This window comes from Podarcis melisellensis (assembly GCF_964234715.1).
Source record: "Podarcis melisellensis genome assembly, chromosome: Z".
NCBI lineage: Eukaryota > Metazoa > Chordata > Lepidosauria > Squamata > Lacertidae > Podarcis > Podarcis melisellensis.
In genome coordinates, this window is record NC_138547.1 from 13,698,943 (window position 1) to 13,719,437 (window position 20,495).

A 20,495-nucleotide genomic window follows, 5' to 3' on the forward strand; every position below is an offset into this window, starting at 1 on the left:
AAAGCCATCGCAAGTTGTTGACTGATTTATTTTTTTGTGGGCGACGTTTTCCTTTTTCAGGAACAACAGCTCCTACTCATCGCAGAGCACCAGCATCAACCCTGCACGTGACCTGTTTGAGGAGTCCAGAGAAGATTACTTAAACATCTTCGACAAGAAGCCCCAGGCCAATTTTGACAGCTGCGTCGGCTCCTCCCAAAGGCTGAGCCAAGACCGTCTCTTCCCACATCAAGAGTGTGCCCCTTCCGTTAGCACTGCCGACCCTCACCACACCAACCTGAGGAGCTCCTCCTTGGAAGCTGGCTTGGCCCACAGTGATAAGAAGCCAGAGTACAACGGCTGGGATACCGGCCACTATCAGAAATCCTCGGATGGGACGGCTTCTGCAAATGAAGAGGCCTGCCGAGATGAGCAGTCCTTTGGCGCTGAGGCATGGAAGAAAGACGGACCTGCCAGCAAGCAGGCAACTGCCAAGCCAGGGTGGGCTTCTGAGAGCCGAAATGCCAGCAGCCAGCAGCAACAGCAGCAGCAACAGCAGCAGCAGCAGCACCAGGAGCAGACGGGGAGGGCTCGAAGATCTGGCCCGATTAAGAAGCCAGTCCTGAAGGCTCTCAAAGTCGAAGAGAAGGAGAAAGAGCTGGAAAAGGTGAAAGCAGATGGGGAAGAGTCCGCCCCTCCCCCACCAAAGGAGAAGGCCCCGGTTCACAAGGCGCAGGAGGAGGAGGAGGATGACCATGATTCTGCTGCCTTGCTCCAGTCTGCCCGCTTCCACTTGCTGGACGAGAAGTACCCCTCTCGGGCAGTGGTCCAAGAAGCCGAGAAACCATGCGAGGAGGAGAAGGAGGAGGAAGGTGAAGAGCAGGAAGAGGAGGAAGAGGAGGAGGAGGAGAAAAACGGGAAAGTCTGGGAGGCCAAGCCTCAGTCGAGGGAGTCCAGCGACTTGCCCCCCACCAAAAGAAACAACTGGATATTTATTGATGAGGAACAAGCCTTTGGCGGAAGGGGACAGGGACGTGGTCGTGGCTTCCGGGAGTTCACCTTCCGAGGCCGTGGCAATGCTGTGGGCTGTGGCAGTGGCAACATCAGTAGCCGGGGTGCCTACAGCAGCAACAGCACTGGTGTCTGCAGTGCTCAGCGAAGCAGCAGAGGGCGGCCCCTGAGGGAATTCAACCAGCCAGAAGAGTTCCCACGAGGGAAGCTCAGGCGCAGGATTGCCAGCGAGACCCACAGCGAAGGTTCAGAGTACGAGGAGCTGCCCAAGCGCCGCCGCCAGCGGGGCTCTGAAAACAGCAATGAGGGCTCCCTTGCGGAAAGGGAGGAGAGCGACCTCAAGAAGGGAGACTTCCGCGACTCCTGGCGGTCCAACAAGATCTATTCGGATGACCAAGGCACCCTGGATGCCAGAGCGAAGACCCCACGAGCTTTCGGGCGCTCGCTACCCCCGAGACTTAGCAATTCTGGGTATGGGCGAAGAGGCTTTGCTTCCAAGGAGCCTTCCCAGTGGCAGGGCCGGAACGGGGGGAACACGTGGCAGGAGTACGGCCACGGCACACCTTTGGACACCTTTGGGGCCAGGCGCCTGTCTGAGAGGGACTATAGCCAAGACTCATATAAGCAGCCAGATTCCTTCACCCGGCGGGCCAACGAGGAGGATCCATTAGACAAGAGGCACTACTTCCAGGAGGATTACGGGGGTGATCCCGAGAATGCTGAGAATCGTCCTTTCCGCCGCCGGCGCCCACCTCGTCAGGACAAGCCTCCCCGGTTCAGGCGCTTGAGGCAGGAGCGCGAGTCCATGGGGCACTGGAACCCGGAAGAAAGCGGAACCAACCTCCTAGCTTGCCAGTGGCCAGGGAGAGCCAAGCTGACCATGATGGATCGGGGTGGTGCCGCTACCAGGAGGTCTCCCGAGCTGCCCTACCAGAACTCCTCTGACCATGCCAATGAAGAGTGGGAGACTGCCTCGGAGAGCAGCGACTTCAGCGAGAGGCGGGAGAGGCGCGGTGGCAGTGCCATCTCAGAGGGCGAAGCCCAGCTGGACGGCAATCTCTCCAGCAGCGGCATGGGGGAGAAGAGGGAGCTGGCCAAGAGAAGCTTCTCCAGCCAGAGACCCTTAGTGGATCGGCAGAGCCGGAAAGCTGATTCGACTGGGTTTGGGGAGAAAGCTGTGAGAGCTGGTGGGAATGGAGCAGCCTCCTGCTACGAAAGCCAGCAGATGAATGGGGCACAGATAAAAACAAAAAGGTAAGCCTCACAGCTTTAATGTTCTCCCACCTCCCAAGTAATGGCTGTAGTTGTGCAATCAGATCTTCTGCTTAATAAATAAAGATTTTGCTTTATTCGTTTTGTAAAATTGATGCGGTGGGCCTTCCACTTACGAGACGGTTCAGTTCTGAGAGTCCCATGTGCAAAGCCAAAATTGCGCCCCCCCCAGAACTGCCCCTTCCCCATCCCCACAAGGCAGGACTGCTTACCAGGGACTGGGAAAGTCGCATGAGGGCTTTGGGAGTTCCTGTGACCTTATACACCCTGGGAAGCAACATGCTGGGCTTTGGGAAGGAGGCACAAGGGATGTCGCCAGAACACTTGCACTGCCTTTCCAAAGTTTGAGAAGTGAGGAAAACGCACTGGGTGGGGAAATAAATAAATGGAGAGCGGGAATGGTGGGTTTCCCCCTACCTGTTCAATTATTATTCCTCCACCTGCACAAAGCTGCTATTGTATAAGTTTACTGTAAACCACCCAGTTGTAGAAAAAACACACTCAAAGTGGTTCACGAAAAAGACAAAACTATAAAATTATCAATAAGAGAATTAATAATAGTTTGAGACTTTCAAAATATTAAAATAAAATAACAATAGGCTCAAAACAGATTAAAGCCCACTCCAGGTTTCTAAACATCTGGATTGGATTGTCTAAATTATAATGTTTTTAGCAGGTGCCCAAAAGAGTACAGTGAAGGCGCCTGCTTGCTATCTATAAGCAGGGAGTTCCAGTGTGTAGGTGCTGCCACAGTAGAATATTTATTTTTTACAAATGGAGAATGGGTATTACATGGTACCTATAATGGTGGCAGTGGTGGGCTTGTGTAGCATAAGCTGACTTCGCATGTAAGGATGTGCCCGGATTGCGGCACTGCACTTAAATTCAACTTCTTTGCTTGTCACATTGTGGGCAAAAGCCATGGCTCAGTGGTAGAGCACCTGCTTTGCATGTAGAAGATCCCAGGTTCAGTCTCCGGCATAATCTCCAGGTAGGACTGGGAATGCCCCCTGACTCAAACCAAAGAGTCACTGCCAGTCATCTTTTGCAGCCCAAGAGCCACATTCCCTGTTGAGTAATCTTCCGAGGGCCACATGCCAGTGATGGGTGGAGCCTGAGGCACAAACAGAGCAACCAAGAAAAAAGCTTTTACCTTTCTGTTTTCTGCACATACTTGTGCACACACTTCTCTTACCTATCCTCCATCCAGACAAGGACACAGTCCGGCCAGGCTAAAAAAATACTTAGGATGTGAAGCATGCCAGTGAGGCCTGGCATGAGGGGGTGTGGCTTGGCAAGTTCCAAGAGCCAGAAAGAGAGGCCTGGAGGGTCACATTCAGGCCCCCACGCAAGAGGTTTTCCCATCCTTGCATGAAACATTCTCTGAAGCTGGTGCTCTTTCGCTTTCTCTTCTAGATCTCCCGATGACAGTGGGGGGCTTGACCCCAGCAGTCCTGAGAGCAGCCATTCCGTTTACGGCTCCCATGCTAACCTGAACAGCACCGAAGGGCTGGGAAAGAATCCAGAGAGGGAGCCCAAGTCTGGAACCCAGCAGATGGGAGAGAAGGGAGAGGCCATTTCTCAGTTTGAGCTGAGCTACGGAAGTAAGTCCTGTTCACTTAATCCAATAGAGCAGCCTTTCTCAACCTGTGGGTCCCCAGATGTTGTTGGACTACAACTCCCATCATCCCTAGCTAACAAGGCCAGAGCTCAGGGATGATGGGAGTTGTAGTCCAACAACATCTGGGGACCCACAGGTTGAGAACTGCTTCAATAGAGGATGAGCTTTTGATACACAGTTTGGGGAATCGTCTGTCTGCTTTCTGTGCATTTGGACACATCTTCAGGTGATTGTTCCAAACCACCTGAAGGTGTCTATGGAGAGAAGATGCAGTGGTTTCTGATTTGTCCAAGATTCAGAGAAGTGCATAATCTGATAGACAGCTCTGTTCCTGTCTGGAGGATATAAATCCAGGACCAGTGCATTAGATCAGTTCACTTCAAGATGTGGACCAAATGAATTATCTCTCCATGCCTAGAAATGGTTGGGTGAGTCATGGCACAGGGCCTTTTCTGTAGGTGTGCCCTTCCTCAGGAAGTTTGTTTGGCTTGCTGTCATGTAGCCCTTAAATGAATGGTCGATACAGTCATACCTCTTGTTAAGTTTGCTTCAGGTTAAATCTTTTCAGATTGTGTCCCGCGGCGACCGGAAAGGGTTACTTCTGGGTTTTGCCGCATGCGCAGATGCTCAAAATGACGTTACACGCATGTGCAGAAGCGGCGACGCACAGATGTGGGTTGTGTTCTGCTCATGTTGCGAATGGGGCTCCGGAACGGATCCCGTTCGCAACTAGAGGTACCACTGTATGTAGTTTTGCAAGGGTTTGGGATTGTTTTAATATTAACCCTGCTGCTGCAATTGATTTGCTGCTGCTTTGGTCCCCTCCCCCCAAACGTGTGGTATTGTTGTGGTTATTGTAAGCCATCTTGGCTCCTGCAGCTTAAAGGCAGGTTGTGAAGCTTCTTCTAAAGAGAGACATCCTGGAATGGCTGTCCAGACCAGGATGAGTGGTAGGAGGAGTTCAAAGAATTGGTGTCCAATGATCCTGGGATGGGACCGAGTGAGCTGGGTTGGGCCACATCTGGACCCGGAGAGGATATCAGAATGAGGACCCACCCAGATGCTTCCTGGTGCTTCTATCTTGTCCCCTTTGTCACCGCGGCCTTCCAGTCACTCTTGCCAGCAAGTCTGGCTGCAGGGGAAGCGCCTGAAGATGCTTTGGGCTTCAAGCCAGCACTGCCTCCTGTCTGGACACAAAGACATGAGCACCAGCAAAAACAGCTCAGACCCAGCCCTCTTGGAGGAGTGTCCATTTGCTTGCCCAGTCTGAAGATACTTATTGCTTGCCACTTTAGAGCAGGAGCCCTTTTGGGGGTGGATGTTGATGGTTAGAACAACAGCAGAGCTTGGTCTGCCATGCCGTACACCTGCTGCACTTTGAACCTCAAAGGTTTTGAGCATTGGAGGTTTTGGATGAAGCCGCAGCCCCAATGTCAAGTTCTTAGTCTAGTGAGAACCAGAGCAAAGTTGGAAATAAGCTGAAGTTGTCTTTAAACTGACTCTCAGATGGTATCATGGACGGACGGCTTTCAGGCCCTGCTGAAGAGACAGAAGTCGGACCGATTGGGAGCGAAGGATTCATCGAAGTCCTGACAAAGAAGCAGCGGAGGTTGCTGGAGGAGGAGCGACGGAAAAAAGAGCAAGCAGCCCAGGTGAGCACCTGGGGGCAGGAGTGCCCCCTGAACCTAGGTATACATTTTTAGCACACCCACACATGCCACATGTAAAGGCAGCTGTCTTAACAAACCAAGGTTTGGGTTTCATATCCTGGCATTATACATTCTAAACCAGGGGTGTGTGGGAACAACTTTTGCCTTCCAGGCATTTTGCAGAACTACAGCTCTCATCAGCTCCAGCAAGTGTGGCCAGTGGCCAAGGGTGATGGGAAGTGCAGCTCAGCAACATCTGGAAGGCCAAAGGTTCCCTTCATCTGTTGTAAACCAAACTCTTTTGGGGGCCAGTAGGCACATTTGGAATTGTGAGAGAGTTCCATGGGCACTAGGAACAAAGTGGCTGGAACAATGTGTCTAATCCTGCCATACAATGAAATGAGGGCATATTAAAGAGAGGACGGGGTTTCCCAGTGCATGGGAGGCTGCACTGGTGTAGAGAGGTACTGAGGAGGAAGAGCAAACAGCCTCTGGTTGTACACTGCGGACATTTGAGGGAGTAGTTTCTGAGACCTTTCTCAGGTGCCATAGGAGGTACTTACTGGTAGGCACTCTGGGTCCTTTGGGCACTTCATTGGCAACTCATTTTCTAAACCATCAGAAATGACAGGCAAGGACAACTTTGCCACCGCCACCAATCTTGGAGCAAAAGCTGGACAAAGCTGATCCTGTTCTTTCCCAAGCAAATCCCCATCCCAACCTGGAGACTTTATAGGAAAAAAGGGGCAACCGTGTGTGGTCCTCCGGGGTGTTCCATGCAGCCCTTCCAAGGTCCTGCTGCCACTTTTACAGTGGGCGTTGTTGCCAAATCTGTGTCAGGCTCCTGTCTTGCCTGAAGATTGTGCTGCAGATTTGAGTTCTCTGATGCCACTACTTGCCGGTGTTCTAACAGATCTAGCCCACCACTGTTTCTTGCTTCCTGCCCCATGATGATGCTGTTGCAGATTAGGGTCTCTGCACACCTGCCTCTCTTCACCACCCCCTTGAGTTGGAAGAAAGAGGTTCACACTTTGGCCAGACAAAAACCAATGTTTCCTTGAGATTCTGTCTCTGGGTCAAAGCCTTCCAGTGTTTCCCAGGAGTCCTGATGCCCTTGGGCTTCCCTCGTTTTTCCCACAGGCTCCAGCCAAGGGCCGCGTCCTTCAGTCTCGTATCCCACCTCGCTTTGCTAAGAAACAAAGCAGCATGTGCCTTGAGCAAGGAGATGTTTCGGTTTCTGGAAACAGCCTGGGCACAGAGATTTGGGAGACCAACAGTCCAGGTGAGTCAGGTGTGTCTGGGTCAGGGTGGGGGCCACATTCTCTTCCTGGATGTGCCAGTAGTTGGCATGGTCAGATGCAAAGGTGTGGGTGGAGCAGTGAATGCAAATTTTGCTTTTGTACAGTAGGCCAGTTTGTACACGTGCTCGCTCTCTCTCTCTCTCTCTCTCTCTCTCACACACACACACACACACGCACGCACACCCTCCCTCCCTCTGTCCTCCATCCTGGCAAGCAAGAGGCATTGCCAGAGTTCAAGGACACGGTCCAGGCAGGGAGAAACGCACAAGGAGGATATGAAGTAGGACTGCTCAGGCACGTGGCCTGGGAAGAGTCCCAAGGGCCAGATAGAGAGGGCTGCATTTGGCCCCAGACCTGAGATTCACCATCCCTGTCTGGAGGCACTTGTGAGTTACTCCATTTCCAGCAAACCCTGTAAACAACACTACCCTCTCTAGATTTTCTGGAAATGCATCAGATCCCAGGCAATCTCTGAAATGGAGCAGGGTAGGGAGAGAAAAATGGGGATGGTAGAAAGAGACGGAAAGGGGTGGTCCTCACTTTTGGCTGTGAGCCTGCCAAACACTAGTATACCCATCGTCTGGCAGATTACTGCTAAGGGAATGCAGCCACCCCTTCATCTATGAACGAAACTCAAAAGAAAACTCCTCAAAACATAAGATGGAGGTAGGGCCATAGCTCAGTGGTAGAGCATCTGCTTTCCATGCAGAAGGTCCCAGGTTCTGTCTCCCATGGCATCTCCAGGTAGGGATGAAAGAAAGCCCTGCTTGAAATCCTGCAGAGATGCTCGTAGTCAGTGTAGGCAGTACTGAACCAGATGGACCAACAGTCTGAATCGATATAAGCCAGCTTCTTACGTTCCCATGCACAAAAGGTATCAGGTAAAACCAAATCCAAACTGCTGAAGCCCATCCGTGCCATACAATTAAAAGCCAGAGGATAGCATTTCCCCCTTACTATTTGAGTTTTATTCTGCTTCCCCAACATGCATGTTTGGGAAAAGGCGACATATGTAACATGAGAAGCAGCCCGGGAGGCCTCTCTGAAACATCTTAACTCCCATTTATCTGCTCTTGCCACAGCACTCTCCGTTCAGTCATCTGGCACGGATTCCTGGAGCAAACCTGTCAATGCCTTTACCAGTAACGAATCCAGCTCCACCGAGGTAAGTGCACCCAAGCCTCTCCTCTGTAAAGAGTGGAAGGGAGGGCGGGTGTCCAGTCGGTGTGTAAAGAGGTGGGGATGCCTAGTGTAATAGAGGCTGAGCTGGTGTGGACAGGAATTGAGCACAAAGAGCAACCGCTGTTGTACACTGTGGATATGGTGACGACTTTGACAAAGAGGCGTTAATTTTGGCGGTGGCCTCACGTTTCTTATGACTTGTAGCGGTATTGCTGGGAGGGGTTTTAACACTTTCCACGCTTTGCGCAGCAGGGATTTAAAGGCAGCCAGGGGGATAGTGGCATTGACCTGAGCGCTGAGTCGCGGGAATCCTCCGCCACTTCTTCCCAGCGCAGCTCTCCATATGGCACTCTCAAGCCTGAAGAGATGAGTGGAGGTGGCCTGGTGGACCCCAAAAGTGACTGCCAGAAAGAGCAAGCGCCAAAGCAGTCAGATAAAAAGGTAACCTAGCTTAACTGCCACTGGCACCAGATGTGCTGTCTAGCATCTGGATCCAGCTGCTGGAAGTCAAGGGTGGTCTGGTTTTGTCAGGCACGTTCTGGAAACCAGGCTCGATAGGGCTGGAAGTCTTCTAGCTCAGTGTTGTCAATATTGGTTGGCAGCGGCTCTCCTGGGTTTAAGGCAGGGGACATTCTGAGCCTGACCTGGAGATGCTGGGAGCTGAACTTCCTCCCTCCCTTTAAATCAGAGCCTCTCTTGTTTCCCTGCTAAGGATTCAGATCAAAGCCTGGGTCAGAGTAAGGACCACAAGCCGGGCCCAATTGGCAATGAGCGCTCCCTGAAAAACCGGAAAGGCTCTGAAGGAGCAGAACGCCTTGAAGGCAGCGTCCCCCCAGTCAATGGGGTGGAGATCCACGTGGATTCGGTCCTTCCTGTGCCTCCCATTGAATTTGGAGTAAACCCTAAAGTAAGGATTGCTTTTGCTGCTTCTTTTTCCGCCTGTTATGGTTTTGTGGGCTTAGGCCCCAAATAACTGAAGGACTGCCTTCATCCCTACCAACCTTCTTGGGTGTTAGCATCTGTTTGGGCAGGTGTGTGTGTGTGTGTGCTCTCTTAGGCCACAGTCATGACATGCATTTAAAGCAGTATGATGCCACTTTAAACAGTCATGGCTTCCCCCAGAGGTGTAGCTTGTTAAGGGTGACCAGAATTGTTAGGAGGCCCCGATTCCCACCACAGAGCTGCCATTCCCAGGGTGGTTTAATAGTCAAATCCTCTTTCCAGGGAACTCTGTGAGTAGGGGTAGTTTGTGCATGAGATGAGGTGAAACCATTTGCCTCAAGTGGTGGATCCATCCCCCATTGTTGCGCCGCTGCCTACGCAGCTACTCTGGGGCTTCCTGTGCCACTAACACAACAACAGTGCCCTAATCACTGCCCCCTCTATATCCTCACTGCTGCTGCTGCATTGTGGCAGCAGTGTGGGTGTCGCCAGAGGTAAAGATACAATTCCAGTGATGGGGCTACTGATGGTAGTAGCGGGAGCGGGGCCAGAGTGGGGACCCAGAATTCAGGGGGAGGCATTAGGGCATTTTGCCTACAGTGGCAACAGGTCTCAGGCAGACCGTATCTGTAAGGTGAATAAGGCATCTCCTAACAACACTCAACAGACTACACATCCCAGGATTCTCTGGGGGGAGCCATGGCAGCTTAAGTGGTATCCCAATGCTTTAAATGTATATTGCAGGTGGGGCCTAAGTTTCAATATGGGCCCAAATCTCATTCTCACTCCCCCACCCCTTTCCTAGTGATAGGAGCTAATTTCCCTACTTCTTTCAACCCTTCATTTCTATGGGGAAAAGTTAAAGGAGGCACTGGAGGCTCTGCTAGGTTAGGGGGCTAACCCTGTCCCCTGTTAATCCTGACCATTAAAGTATCAAGCCAGCTGCCCCCTGTGTCATTCCTTCCCTGTCCTTCACATAGCCTCACCTTGGGGGGTTTGCATCTAGATTGGGCTGGGGAACCACAGCATTCCAGATGTCACTGGACTACATTTCCAATTATCCCCTGATCCTTGGCCATGCTGCCTGGGAACCTGATGGGAGTTCAGCAACCGTAAAAGGACTGGTAAGTTCTGCACTAAAAAGTTGAGTACAGGGTTATGTAGAAATTGCCTCTTTGCAGGATTCGGACTTCAGCCTACCCCCTGGACCGGCCTCCAGTACCACAGCTAACTCAGTCACAAAGCTTCAGGATGCCCTGGCCAGCAATGTAAGTAGACCTGCCATTTGCATTCCTTCCTATTGGCTTCCAGTCTGCCTTTCGACCTGCCCAGCTGGGAAGATCATCTGCTGATGCCCTTCTTCAGATCCTCCTCCTGCTGCCATTGGAGGTGGATGATGACGAAGGAGGGGTCTTTTTGAACTACAGTACCCTCCTTTTGGAAAGTCATCCCCAAAGAGGCCCTCCCAGCATCTATTTTGCAATCTTTTGGCACTAACTAAACCTCTTAATTATTCTCTCCAGTCCTTTAGTGATTGTCGAGCTCAAGTCTTATTTTTTTAATTAGAGTCTCATGGGATTTTTTTGTTTTGTTTCTTTATGCTGATTGTATTTTATATCTCTAATGAAGCTTTTGTCAGCCCTGACTTCTTTCTTAAATAAGAAGATTGGTATGCAGTTTCTCCAGAATAAAAACAAACCCTGTTGTCTTTGTATTTGTGTCTCTGCAGGCTGGGCTCACACAAACCCTCCCTGTGCTCCGAAGAGACCACCACCTTCCACGGTGCATCGGCCTGAATCCCATGTCTTTCCCCACGACTGACCTCACTCTTAAAGTAAACATTGGGTTTAACGGGAGTGGGGCAGTTAAGGGTACTTGCCTCAGGGGCAGCTTAGAAAGAAACAACAGCCTTTCACATCCAGCAAGGGCGGAGGATTTTTTTCTAAGCCTACGGACCTCGGGAGCTAAACTATGGAATTCACATCCCTTGAGAGATCTAGTGATGTTCCCCACTTTAGATGGGTTTAAAACAGGGGTGGGGGAGAGAAGTTTATGAAGGAGAATTAGGCTGTCAGTAGTCAAGGTGGCAGTGTAGTTCGTCCAGTATTGGAGGTGAGGTCAGCTTCTGAGAGCCAGTGTGGTGTAGTGGTTAAGAGCGGTAGTCTCGTAATCTGGGGAACCGGGTTCGCGTCTCTGCTCCTCCACATGCAGCTGCTTCTTCTTCTTCTGAATACCAGTTGCAGGGGAAAGACCAGTGGGGCCAGTACAGTTGTGCTTGTGAGCTCCTCTGAGGCATCTGATTGGTCGTTGTGGGATCTGGATTCTAGGCATAATGGGTCTTGGCTCTGATCCATCAGGGCTCTTACCTACTTTTCCTTTGATCTGTAAGGAAAGGTGTATGTATTTTAATGAAAGTTGGAATTCAAGAAAGGGACTTCCAGTATTACTCTGGGGGAGGTGGTGTGGGCTTCAGCACAGGAAGCTGCCTTATGTTGAGTTAGACCATTGGTCCGTCTACCTCAGCATTGTCTACACCAGTGATGGCTAAACTTGGCCCCCCAGCTGTTTTGGGACTACAATTTCCATCATCACTGACCACTGGTCCTGTTAGCCTAGGGATGATGGGAGTTGTAGTCCAAAAACAGCTGGAGGGCCAAGTTTGACCATCACTGGTCTACACTGACTGGTAGCAGCTATTGGGTCTTAAGCATGGTCTTCCTAAAGCCATACCCCGGGTAAATTGTAGTAATAGTGTTAATCTTGCTCCTGAGTAGACCTGTTGGAACTGAGAGAAGTTACTATCTTAGGCCCATTCATTTCAGTGGATCTGAGTCAGAAACAACTCAGGATCTTCTGAATACAGAGCACCCGCTGTTTCACGAAGCTTTCACATCTCATGAACAAGACCCCTCCCATTCTTTTCCTAGTTGCAAACTCTGGCTATGACTCCCTGGGGAACATTTTCTTTCTTGTTTCTAGAAGGGCTGTGGGGTTCAGTGGCTATGCACCCGCTTTGCACCTGAAATGTCTTGGGTTGTTCTTAGTCTTGTCCTCTCTGCCCTTGCAGATGGAATCAGCCCGCAAAGCTTGGGAAAACTCCCCCAGTCTCCCAGAACAGAGCTCTCCTGGGGGTGCTGGCTCCGGCATCCAACCTCCTGCCAGTGTTGGGGCTTCCAACGGCGTGAGCTACAGCTCCTTTGGTGGCGTTTCTGTACCACCAATGCCTGTGGCATCCGTGGCACCGTCTGCTTCGATCCCAGGTACACCGTTTGCTCTCCTTCCTCTCTGTTTGCCTGCTGGTCTCCTGCTTTTCTTTCCCTTCTAGAGAATTGAAATAAAATGGGCCGTTGTTGACGGTTGTATCAGGTGTGCTTACTAGTGACCTTAGCTTCTCACACAATGGTGCCCACATATCGACAGAGGGACCCCTCCTCTTGGTCATGAAATGGTGAGGGTGGTTAACTTTTCAAAGAAGAAAAGTACACGGAGCTGGGGAAAGAGTGATGCTGTTTCCCACTTCATCTTTCATCTCCGTTTGCTTCTCAAGGCTCAGATTAATTCTGTTGGTTATGACTTGTACTCCTTTATATAGCAAAGTGTGGTGGAGAGCTGGCATTGTGTGTGTTTTCCCAGAAAAACAAGGCATTCTGGGAGATCCCTTCTTGCGTGCCCTCAGTCTCTGTGATGTTTTGCAATGGATCCTACTGAACCCTATGCTGTATGAGCAAAGGGCATTTGAAGAGATCCTGTGGCTGAGAGACTCGAATCTTGCCTGTCACTGGACCAGCTTGTTTCTGCTACTATGCTGGGGACTATGTTAGGCAGAATTCATCTTCTCTTGAAAGATTTTAATTCTAATAAGATTTTTCCACAATACAGTAAAATTACAGCTCTGAAAAATTAGAAAGAAGAAAACCAGGAGAAAAGAAAAGAACAATAGAAATAAAGAGAGGAAAGAGAAAAAGAGAGATAAAATAAGAAAGGAAAATAAAAGAAACATTAGCAAAAATAATAATAATACAGAAGAACTTCTGATTTTCCACCTGCCGTTTACATAATAGAATAAAATATGACTATTTAAAACTTTCAGTCCATGCAAACATCCATCTTCACTTTGCGCTAAATAGTATTTCTTTTAAGTTAAGGTGTCTCAGAATAATTTGTTTCCTTTTCCCATGAAAAGTCCAAGATATTTCCTAATTATTATTATTATTAATAAATGCTAACCGTATTTTTTTCTTTTAATTTTGCCTCTATTAATTCCCACCACAGTTACTTCATATTGAATAACAATATTTTTTTCCATCCATTTCCATATTAAAGACTCCACTGTGATCACACATGGGGCCAATATTCCACTTTTGTTCCTCATATATCCTCTTGTTCATGTCCAGATCCATATGTTCAGTTGCATTTCCTGCTGTATTCCATTTCTTGTTGTATTTATGGTGGTATCCCGATCTTCTCCTCAAGAGCCTTCCACTTAATTTGCTTCAAATCTTTTTCCAGAGGTAGTAACATAGCTGTTATCACAACATTCTCTGAATTTGCTCCAAATTGTATGCAGAGTACTTTCTCTCAGCCAAAACTAAAAAAATACCAGGACTGAAGTCCCAAAGCTTTCCCCCCTCTCCCCTCCATCAACACCATATCCAAATAATTCTCCAAATCATTTGTGACTTTTATCTTTTACTTTCCCCCAAAATCCTTGTATGGAGGTCATTTCCTTTTCCACACGATTATCCATTTGATTATTTATTGATCCAGTTCTGCCAACTTTTCATCAATTTGTTCTGTGGCTTCTGCATATTTCTCATATCCATTTTCTACCTTATATTCCTCTAGCTTCTTTTTTCTTCATCATCTGGCTCATTTCCTTCATCAAATATTGAGCTGATCATTGTTAATTGCTCAGCCATCAATTGGCTGAACAAAACCAACAATCACTGGTTGAGCCCTATTGAATGCTTTTAATGTTTCTGGTTATTAATGGCCATTCAATCCACCTAAATATATCCTCCTGCAAAACTACAATCTTGGGCTTCTCTGACTGGTATCTCAAAACAAAATCATTTTCTCACAGCTAATGATAATTACTCTACTTTCATTTTCTTGAGTTCTTTAGTGCCAGGAGGGGGAAAAAAGATACCGGAATCTCTATAGTCTTGTTTTAATCTTACTTGTCCACCGCAGATCAAGCTTTCCACTTTGCTTTAGACACTTAAACAGTTAATTTCTTCTCAGTTTTTCCAGAAACAGAAGGTGGTATTCAAAGATTTTCAGATTGTAGATTTTCCCCAGCAGATGGAGGAGGGATCTCTCATTACACTTCCCTTGTCCCAAACATGTTTTAAAGGGTTTTGAAAAGAGGGTGCAATTCTGTTTTCAATTGAATGTGTAGAGTTTGAGGATGATGGTGTTCTCTGCCAGCCAGCTCCCATCTGAGCTGCAAGGCATAGAAAAACTGCTTTGATCCAGATGTCTTGAGGTTAACTTTCTTTGATCACTGTATCTCCAGAGTGATTAATAAAGCCAGACTATCTGTCTGGCTATTATCTATCACCAAGTAATTATCTTCTGTCAGCCAGAGCTAGCAGAATGATCTCTGAATCACCATGCCTCTCTCCCAGAAGCCAGGATTTTAATTTTATTAACTATCTATAGACATACCATACCTGAGCCATATCCGCCTAAGGAAGAGAGTGTCACCTAACTCAGTGTCTTTCTCTATCAGCCACACCCACTCTCCCCCAGAATTATTCTTTAAGAATTTGCTTTGATTCAGTTGCCCTGAATCAGTAGCCATTTACTAGGGATGCTTATTCAGAGCTTAAAATGACTGTTTACTTGCATTCACATGATGCATGAGCTTCATTTGCATTTTAAAAAACAAAACAAAAAGACCTGAGTTAATGAAATGGGAAGTTGGGTTCTTAGTGTAAGTATATATAGTATGCAGTGTTGAGTTGATGGATTAGTCTAAACTCTACTTTTTCCTAATATTTTTATTGAGGGTTTTTTTTAAAAGAGATTAGTTGTCACAATTGTCAATAAAGAAATAAAGAATGCAGCTATGTGATTTATCAGGTTGAAAATAAAACATATGTGTGGTCTATAATTACTAAGAGTTCCATGTTCAGATAGTTAGTTAGATAGATAGAGATACAGTGGTACCTCGGGTTACAGACGCTTCAGGTTACAGGCTCCGCTAACCCAGAAATAGTACCTCGGGTTAAGAACTTTGCTTCAGGATGAGAACAGAAATGGCGCGGCAGCAGCGGGAGGCCCCATTAGCTAAAGTGGTATCTCATGTTAAGAACAGTTTCAGGTTAAGAACGGACCTCCAGAACGAATTAAGTATGTAACCAGAGGTACCACTGTATAAAAAGTAACCTTGAACTCAATCCAAACACTCACAGAGACTTGCAAAACCTGTTCCAATGTTGTCATTTGATGCCCCAGTGCCCTTGGTAGCATGAGGCACTGGTTTACTAGCTTGAGCTGGTTTGCTTCCTGCAGCCTTTCCTAGACAGGGATGATCTGGTCACAGTGATCTATGCTCCAATAACCTTCTAGTTGGATTACTGTAATGTAATCTATGTGCGTCTGCTGTTGAAGACAAGATGGAAGGTGCAGGGAGTGCAGGATTTGATTCAACCACATGAATTCATATCACATCACTTTTGAAAAAACAGCACTGGCTGCCTCTTCGCTTTTTATCCCAGTGCATGATGCTGTCGTTTACCTATTAACATTGTATGTGTCTTGGAACCCAAATACCTGAAATAGCATCTCTTCAAAATACGTCTGCCCTGTCTAAAGATGGTCAGTTGAGTAGCCTTAAGGTGTCTTAATGTTGTCTGTTTTCTAAGCACCTTCTCTTGGGGAAGTGTGTTATGTCGCTGCAAAGGAAACAGCCGTTCCTATGGTGGCGCCCTCAAGTTTAGCGTGTCCTCTCCAATGAGATACGACTGGTACCACATTGCCATCAGTTCAGTCCCAGGTTACAATATTTATTTTAAATTATTATTTCCCTAGGCATTTTAAATTAATGTTACTTACTCTGCTTTATAGTTTTAAAAGTTTTTAGCCGCCTCTTATTTTGTTACCGTATTTTGTTTTGTTTTGTTTATTACATTTATATCCCACATTTCCTCCAGCGGGCTCCTCTTCATTTTATCCCTGCAACTACCCTGTGAGGTAGGTTAAGCTGAGAGGCAATGGCTGGTCGAAGGTCACCCTGTGAGCTTCATGGCTGAGTAGGGGATTTGAACTCTGGTCTCCCATGTCCAAGACACTAACCACTACACCACACTAGATGTTTGGGTATTAACAGATGTCCATGTTTTGCCTTATGTTATCCCCTTCCCCTACTATTTCCAACCCATCTAGTTGTGGGTTGTGTCTATTTCAATAAGATGTAAACAGATTTTGTACTGGTCATATATATGTATTGGTCATATCTATATCTATATCCTTTTATCATATATATGTTCAAATAGAATACTTCAGGTTGTATTCAATACTAGTCCTCCTCAGACCAGACCCATTGAAATTAACAGACCTAAAATAGCCTCCTTCTGCACTGTACATTTACATCACTATTTATACCACTTTGAACTGTCAATGGCTTTCCCTGAGGAATGCTGGGAATTGTAGTTTGTTATTAGGAGACCCCTGTTCCTTTCTCAGAGTTGCAATTCCCAGAGTGGTTAAACAGTCCCTCTTCTCAGGGAACTCTGGGAATTGTAGCTTTAGGAGGGGAATAGGGGTGTTCTTACAACTCTCAGCACCCTTAACAAACCACAGTTTGAGTGTTCTTTGGGGAAACCATAACTTATCAAAGTGGTATCTTAATGCTTTAAATGTACTGAGCAGATGGGGCCTCCGTTAGTCATTTCCATTAATTTCCGTGAGCCTGCTTTGAGCAAGACCACTAGTAGGATACAACCCATTCCAATTACGTCATGATTTCTAGTAATACTTTGCTATGGGTTGTGTGCTACTTGGAACAGGTCCATTGAAATCAATAAGACTAAATGGGTTATGTCCATTCATTTCAGTGGGTCTGCCCTGAGTAGGTCCGGCATCAGATTTGCAACCCTTTGAGATCTGTAATGTGGGAGTGTGTCTGGTGAAAGGAAATGCTATTTGCTTGTATTCCCTGAAAGCTTTTTATCCAGTCATATGAAGGGCAGTCTAGGAATACTCAAAACAGGTGGGAAAGAGAGGACAGACGTGTGTGCCCTTTTCGTAGGTCACTTTCCTCCTTCTTTTCCTGCCCCATTAACCTGCCTCCCTTTGCATTTAGGACCGTTATGGCAAAGGAGTGCAGAAGTAGGATTCTGGAGTTCAGTATGGGGTGGGACCCCTGTATCTTTGATGGCCGGGTGGAAGGGAGATGGTGAGCAGAAACGCCTTCTTCTACCCACTTCCCCGCCTCTCTGGAGTGAATGGGATTAACTGTTTGCCATTTCCCCCCCTCTCTCTGAAAAAAATATGATTCTAGGTAACCACATCCCACCCCTGTATCTAGATGGACACGTCTTTGCCAGCCAGCCACGTCTCGTCCCCCAGACAATACCCCAACAGCAGAGCTACCAGCAGGCAAGTCAACTGGGTCTGTGCAGATATGTTATCCAGAAAGGTTGTTAATATTTTATTTATTATGACTGGGCCTGTGCATATGTATTATTAAGGGAAGCTGTTCTTATTGCTGCGTTTGTGCAAATGTGTTATCAAGGAGTGTTATTATCTTCATAATCATCACCATCTAAGGCATTGGTCTTTGACTGGTGGGTTGAGATCCACCACTGGGCTGTTGTCCTTTCTGTGGTAGGTCATGGCAGCACCACCATGGCTGAACAAATATATAGGGGCAGGAGATTAAGAAACAGGTCCTCAGATACATTTTTGGGTTAAAGGTGGATCCTTGACCTGGAAAAGTTGATGGCTGATTCTAAGGAGTTTTAACCAATGTAGCACTGAGTTAAATCCTCTTAGTGGTATATGTGTTTCCACTGGCAAAAATGTTTTGCACCAGTGGTGGAACATTGCTGTGCAAGAGAATGCATCCAAGCAGGCTGCTGGTGACTTAGTTGCACAAAACATTGCACAGCCTGTTCCCAGGCACGTTTCTGCTGTTGCAGCTCTTGTGTCGGATTCCTCCTCTGCTTAACCTTAAAGCTCGCCCGTCCACTGGCAGACAGAGAGTGTTGCATACGGCCCTGGATTTTTACCCTGCCTTTCCTCCAAAATGAGTCCAGAACAGCAAACAGCAAGACCAGGTGCAAAAACAAAAAGGAATAAAAACCTTTGACAATCTTGCATGATGACAGAGCTGCCAGGCAGATTTGGGGGCTCGTCTCAAAACACTGAGATGGTGCTGGTGAACGTTGATAGCTACAGCAGCAGCTTCCCCTACCATCTGCCTAAAAGTGAAGAAATAGATATACCTCTTTTTAGACTTTTGCAGAATTCTATGTGGGATTGGCAGTGCTCGCATGTGAGAAGTTGGCATTTATCAGACTTAGAGTGTTAGCTCTGCTGCATGCACCTAGCTGTTACTCATTCTTTGCCTGTTGTTGCCAAAATCAGAGAGTTTTGAGTGCTTTTGAATAATTCCAACTGCCTGCCAAGAGGCTTGAAGCCATGAATGCCATCACCTGATGGGTATTTGCCAGTAAATAATAGAGAGGAGGGAACCCAAAGAGGGAGAAGGATATGAAGTCAAGAGCAGCAGGTTTTCATGGAGGCAGAAATGGTAGTCTGCGCCACAAGATGCTTCCCTTCCCTTTTGGTCCAGGAAGCTTGCTGCCTTGATCTCACCTTCTTGTTGTTTTTTCATACTCTTTGTAGGCTGCAGCTGCTCAGCAGATCCCCCTCTCTCTTCACACGTCCTTGCAAGCCCAGGCTCAACTCAGTCTGAGAGGTGGCCTTCCTGTTTCACAGTCCCAGGAGATCTATAGCTCAATCCAGCCCTTCAGGTAATGGGATCCCAAGCAAGTCCCTCCTTCCTCCCCCAGTTGGCTAGGGCTCAATCGACTTCTTCAGAGAATGAAATGCTGCTTCTGGGGGGGACCCCCCCACACACTCCTGTTTCACATAAGCAAGGGAAATTAGTAGGTTTTCTTAGTAGTGGAAGCAGAATGGAAATTATATAAATGTTTGATGATTGATTGTTTGGACCCACTGAAATGAGTGGGTCACAACTTAATTTCAGTAGGTCTACTCTGGGTGGGACTAGCATTGACTACAACCCTACATCTGGGGTCCCCAGACTGGTACCCTTAAACTACTACCCGCTTGGCCCCTCTGCTCTGATCAACCCATTTTTAAAAAAACATTTGTTTGGGGTTTTTTATGGGGGGGACAGGCATTCCCTGCTTTTTTGGTCTCTGTTATTTATTTTGAGTGTGTAGATAGGATGCTTGTTTATGTTGGTGGTGTGTGTGTGTGTGTGTGTGTGTGTGTGTGAGTGAGAGAGAGAGAGAGAGAGAGAGAGAGAGAGAGAGAGAGAGAGAGAGAGAGAGAAGGTTCTTAGAATTACCTGTTTTCCCTTCTGTGAAATGTTGTGGTCCCCACAACAGTTTCTCAGATACGCAAAAGGGCCCTGAGGCCCAAGAAGGCTGGGCAAAACACAATTAAATGAATTTGCACAGGATACGGAATTCTCCTCTTGGCACAGGACTTTATAGAGTTGTAAAATATACTGTGTACATAACCTGGAGCATAGAAGTTGGATATGAATAGCAGAGACCCAGAGCTGGCAGCCAACATTCCTAAATCCTACCTCAATGTCTCACTCAGACGTGGCCAAAACAGTACCACCTATGCACGAAAGGAAGGTATCAGCAAACTCAAGGCAAACACTGAGGTTTGTGCACATCTGCCTTGCATCCTTTTAGGTCTCAGGTCTACATGCATCCCAGCCTCTCCCAACCCAACACCGTGGTCCTGACTGGGGGCACTGCCCTGAAGCCTCCATATTCCGCCTTCCCAGGCATGCAGCCTTTGGAAATGGTGAAAACTCAATCCGGATCCCCTTATCAGCCAGTTAACGGGAGCCAGACCCTGGTGTATGAAGGCCAGATCAACCAGGCTCCCGGTATGGGAGCCTCACAGATGATGGAATCGCAGCTTACACAGGTCAGGGCTCTGCTGCTGTCATGAGGCTGGTGCTCAGTGTGCGTATCATTCTGTCTCTTCCCAACCCCCAACCCCCCCCCCACTCCTGTGCTTGTATTGATAAGGAGTTGCTAGCTTCCTGCCTGGGAAAAATATTTGCCAAAATGTGGCTTGAGACATGAAGCTTGTCTTTGCGCATGTCTAAAAAGATAGTAGAGTAGACAGGTGCTGATATTCTTCTGTATGCACCAGAGGGGTTTCATGGACACAGATGGTTTTCAAAAGTTGCTTAGTTTGCTGTTTTAGAACTGGCACAGAAGTATAGAGGTGGGGTTGGGGAGCATCTCCAGTTTTGTGTGTGTGTGTGGTTCTTTGTACATGCAGGTCCCACTACCAGAACACTTGCTCTCT

The 20,495-nt window shown here is 47.7% G+C and overlaps 1 protein-coding gene across 13 annotated transcripts in view; it reads left to right on the forward strand.

The window, feature by feature from the left end:
• The window catches only part of PRRC2B (proline rich coiled-coil 2B), a gene marked incomplete at its 3' end in the record, with an annotated part of 68,951 nt that overhangs the window by 34,766 nt on the left and 13,690 nt on the right, over nt 1–20,495 (forward strand). For 7 of the 13 annotated variants that reach the window (XM_081897124.1, XM_081897132.1, XM_081897134.1 and 4 more), the window contains exons 16-29: nt 61–2,244; nt 3,679–3,866; nt 5,390–5,535; nt 6,673–6,814; nt 7,916–7,998; nt 8,265–8,456; nt 8,728–8,922; nt 10,139–10,225; nt 10,687–10,791; nt 12,025–12,217; nt 17,269–17,361; nt 17,467–17,564; nt 18,816–18,943; nt 19,865–20,105. In XM_081897124.1, coding sequence (XP_081753250.1) covers nt 61–2,244; nt 3,679–3,866; nt 5,390–5,535; nt 6,673–6,814; nt 7,916–7,998; nt 8,265–8,456; nt 8,728–8,922; nt 10,139–10,225; nt 10,687–10,791; nt 12,025–12,217; nt 17,269–17,361; nt 17,467–17,564; nt 18,816–18,943; nt 19,865–20,105 — 4,075 coding nt within the window. The remainder of the gene's footprint in view (nt 1–60; nt 2,245–3,678; nt 3,867–5,389; nt 5,536–6,672; nt 6,815–7,915; nt 7,999–8,264; nt 8,457–8,727; nt 8,923–10,138; nt 10,226–10,686; nt 10,792–12,024; nt 12,218–17,268; nt 17,362–17,466; nt 17,565–18,815; nt 18,944–19,864; nt 20,106–20,495) is intronic. The other 6 variants (XM_081897131.1, XM_081897133.1, XM_081897126.1 and 3 more) reach the window with 4 other exon arrangements.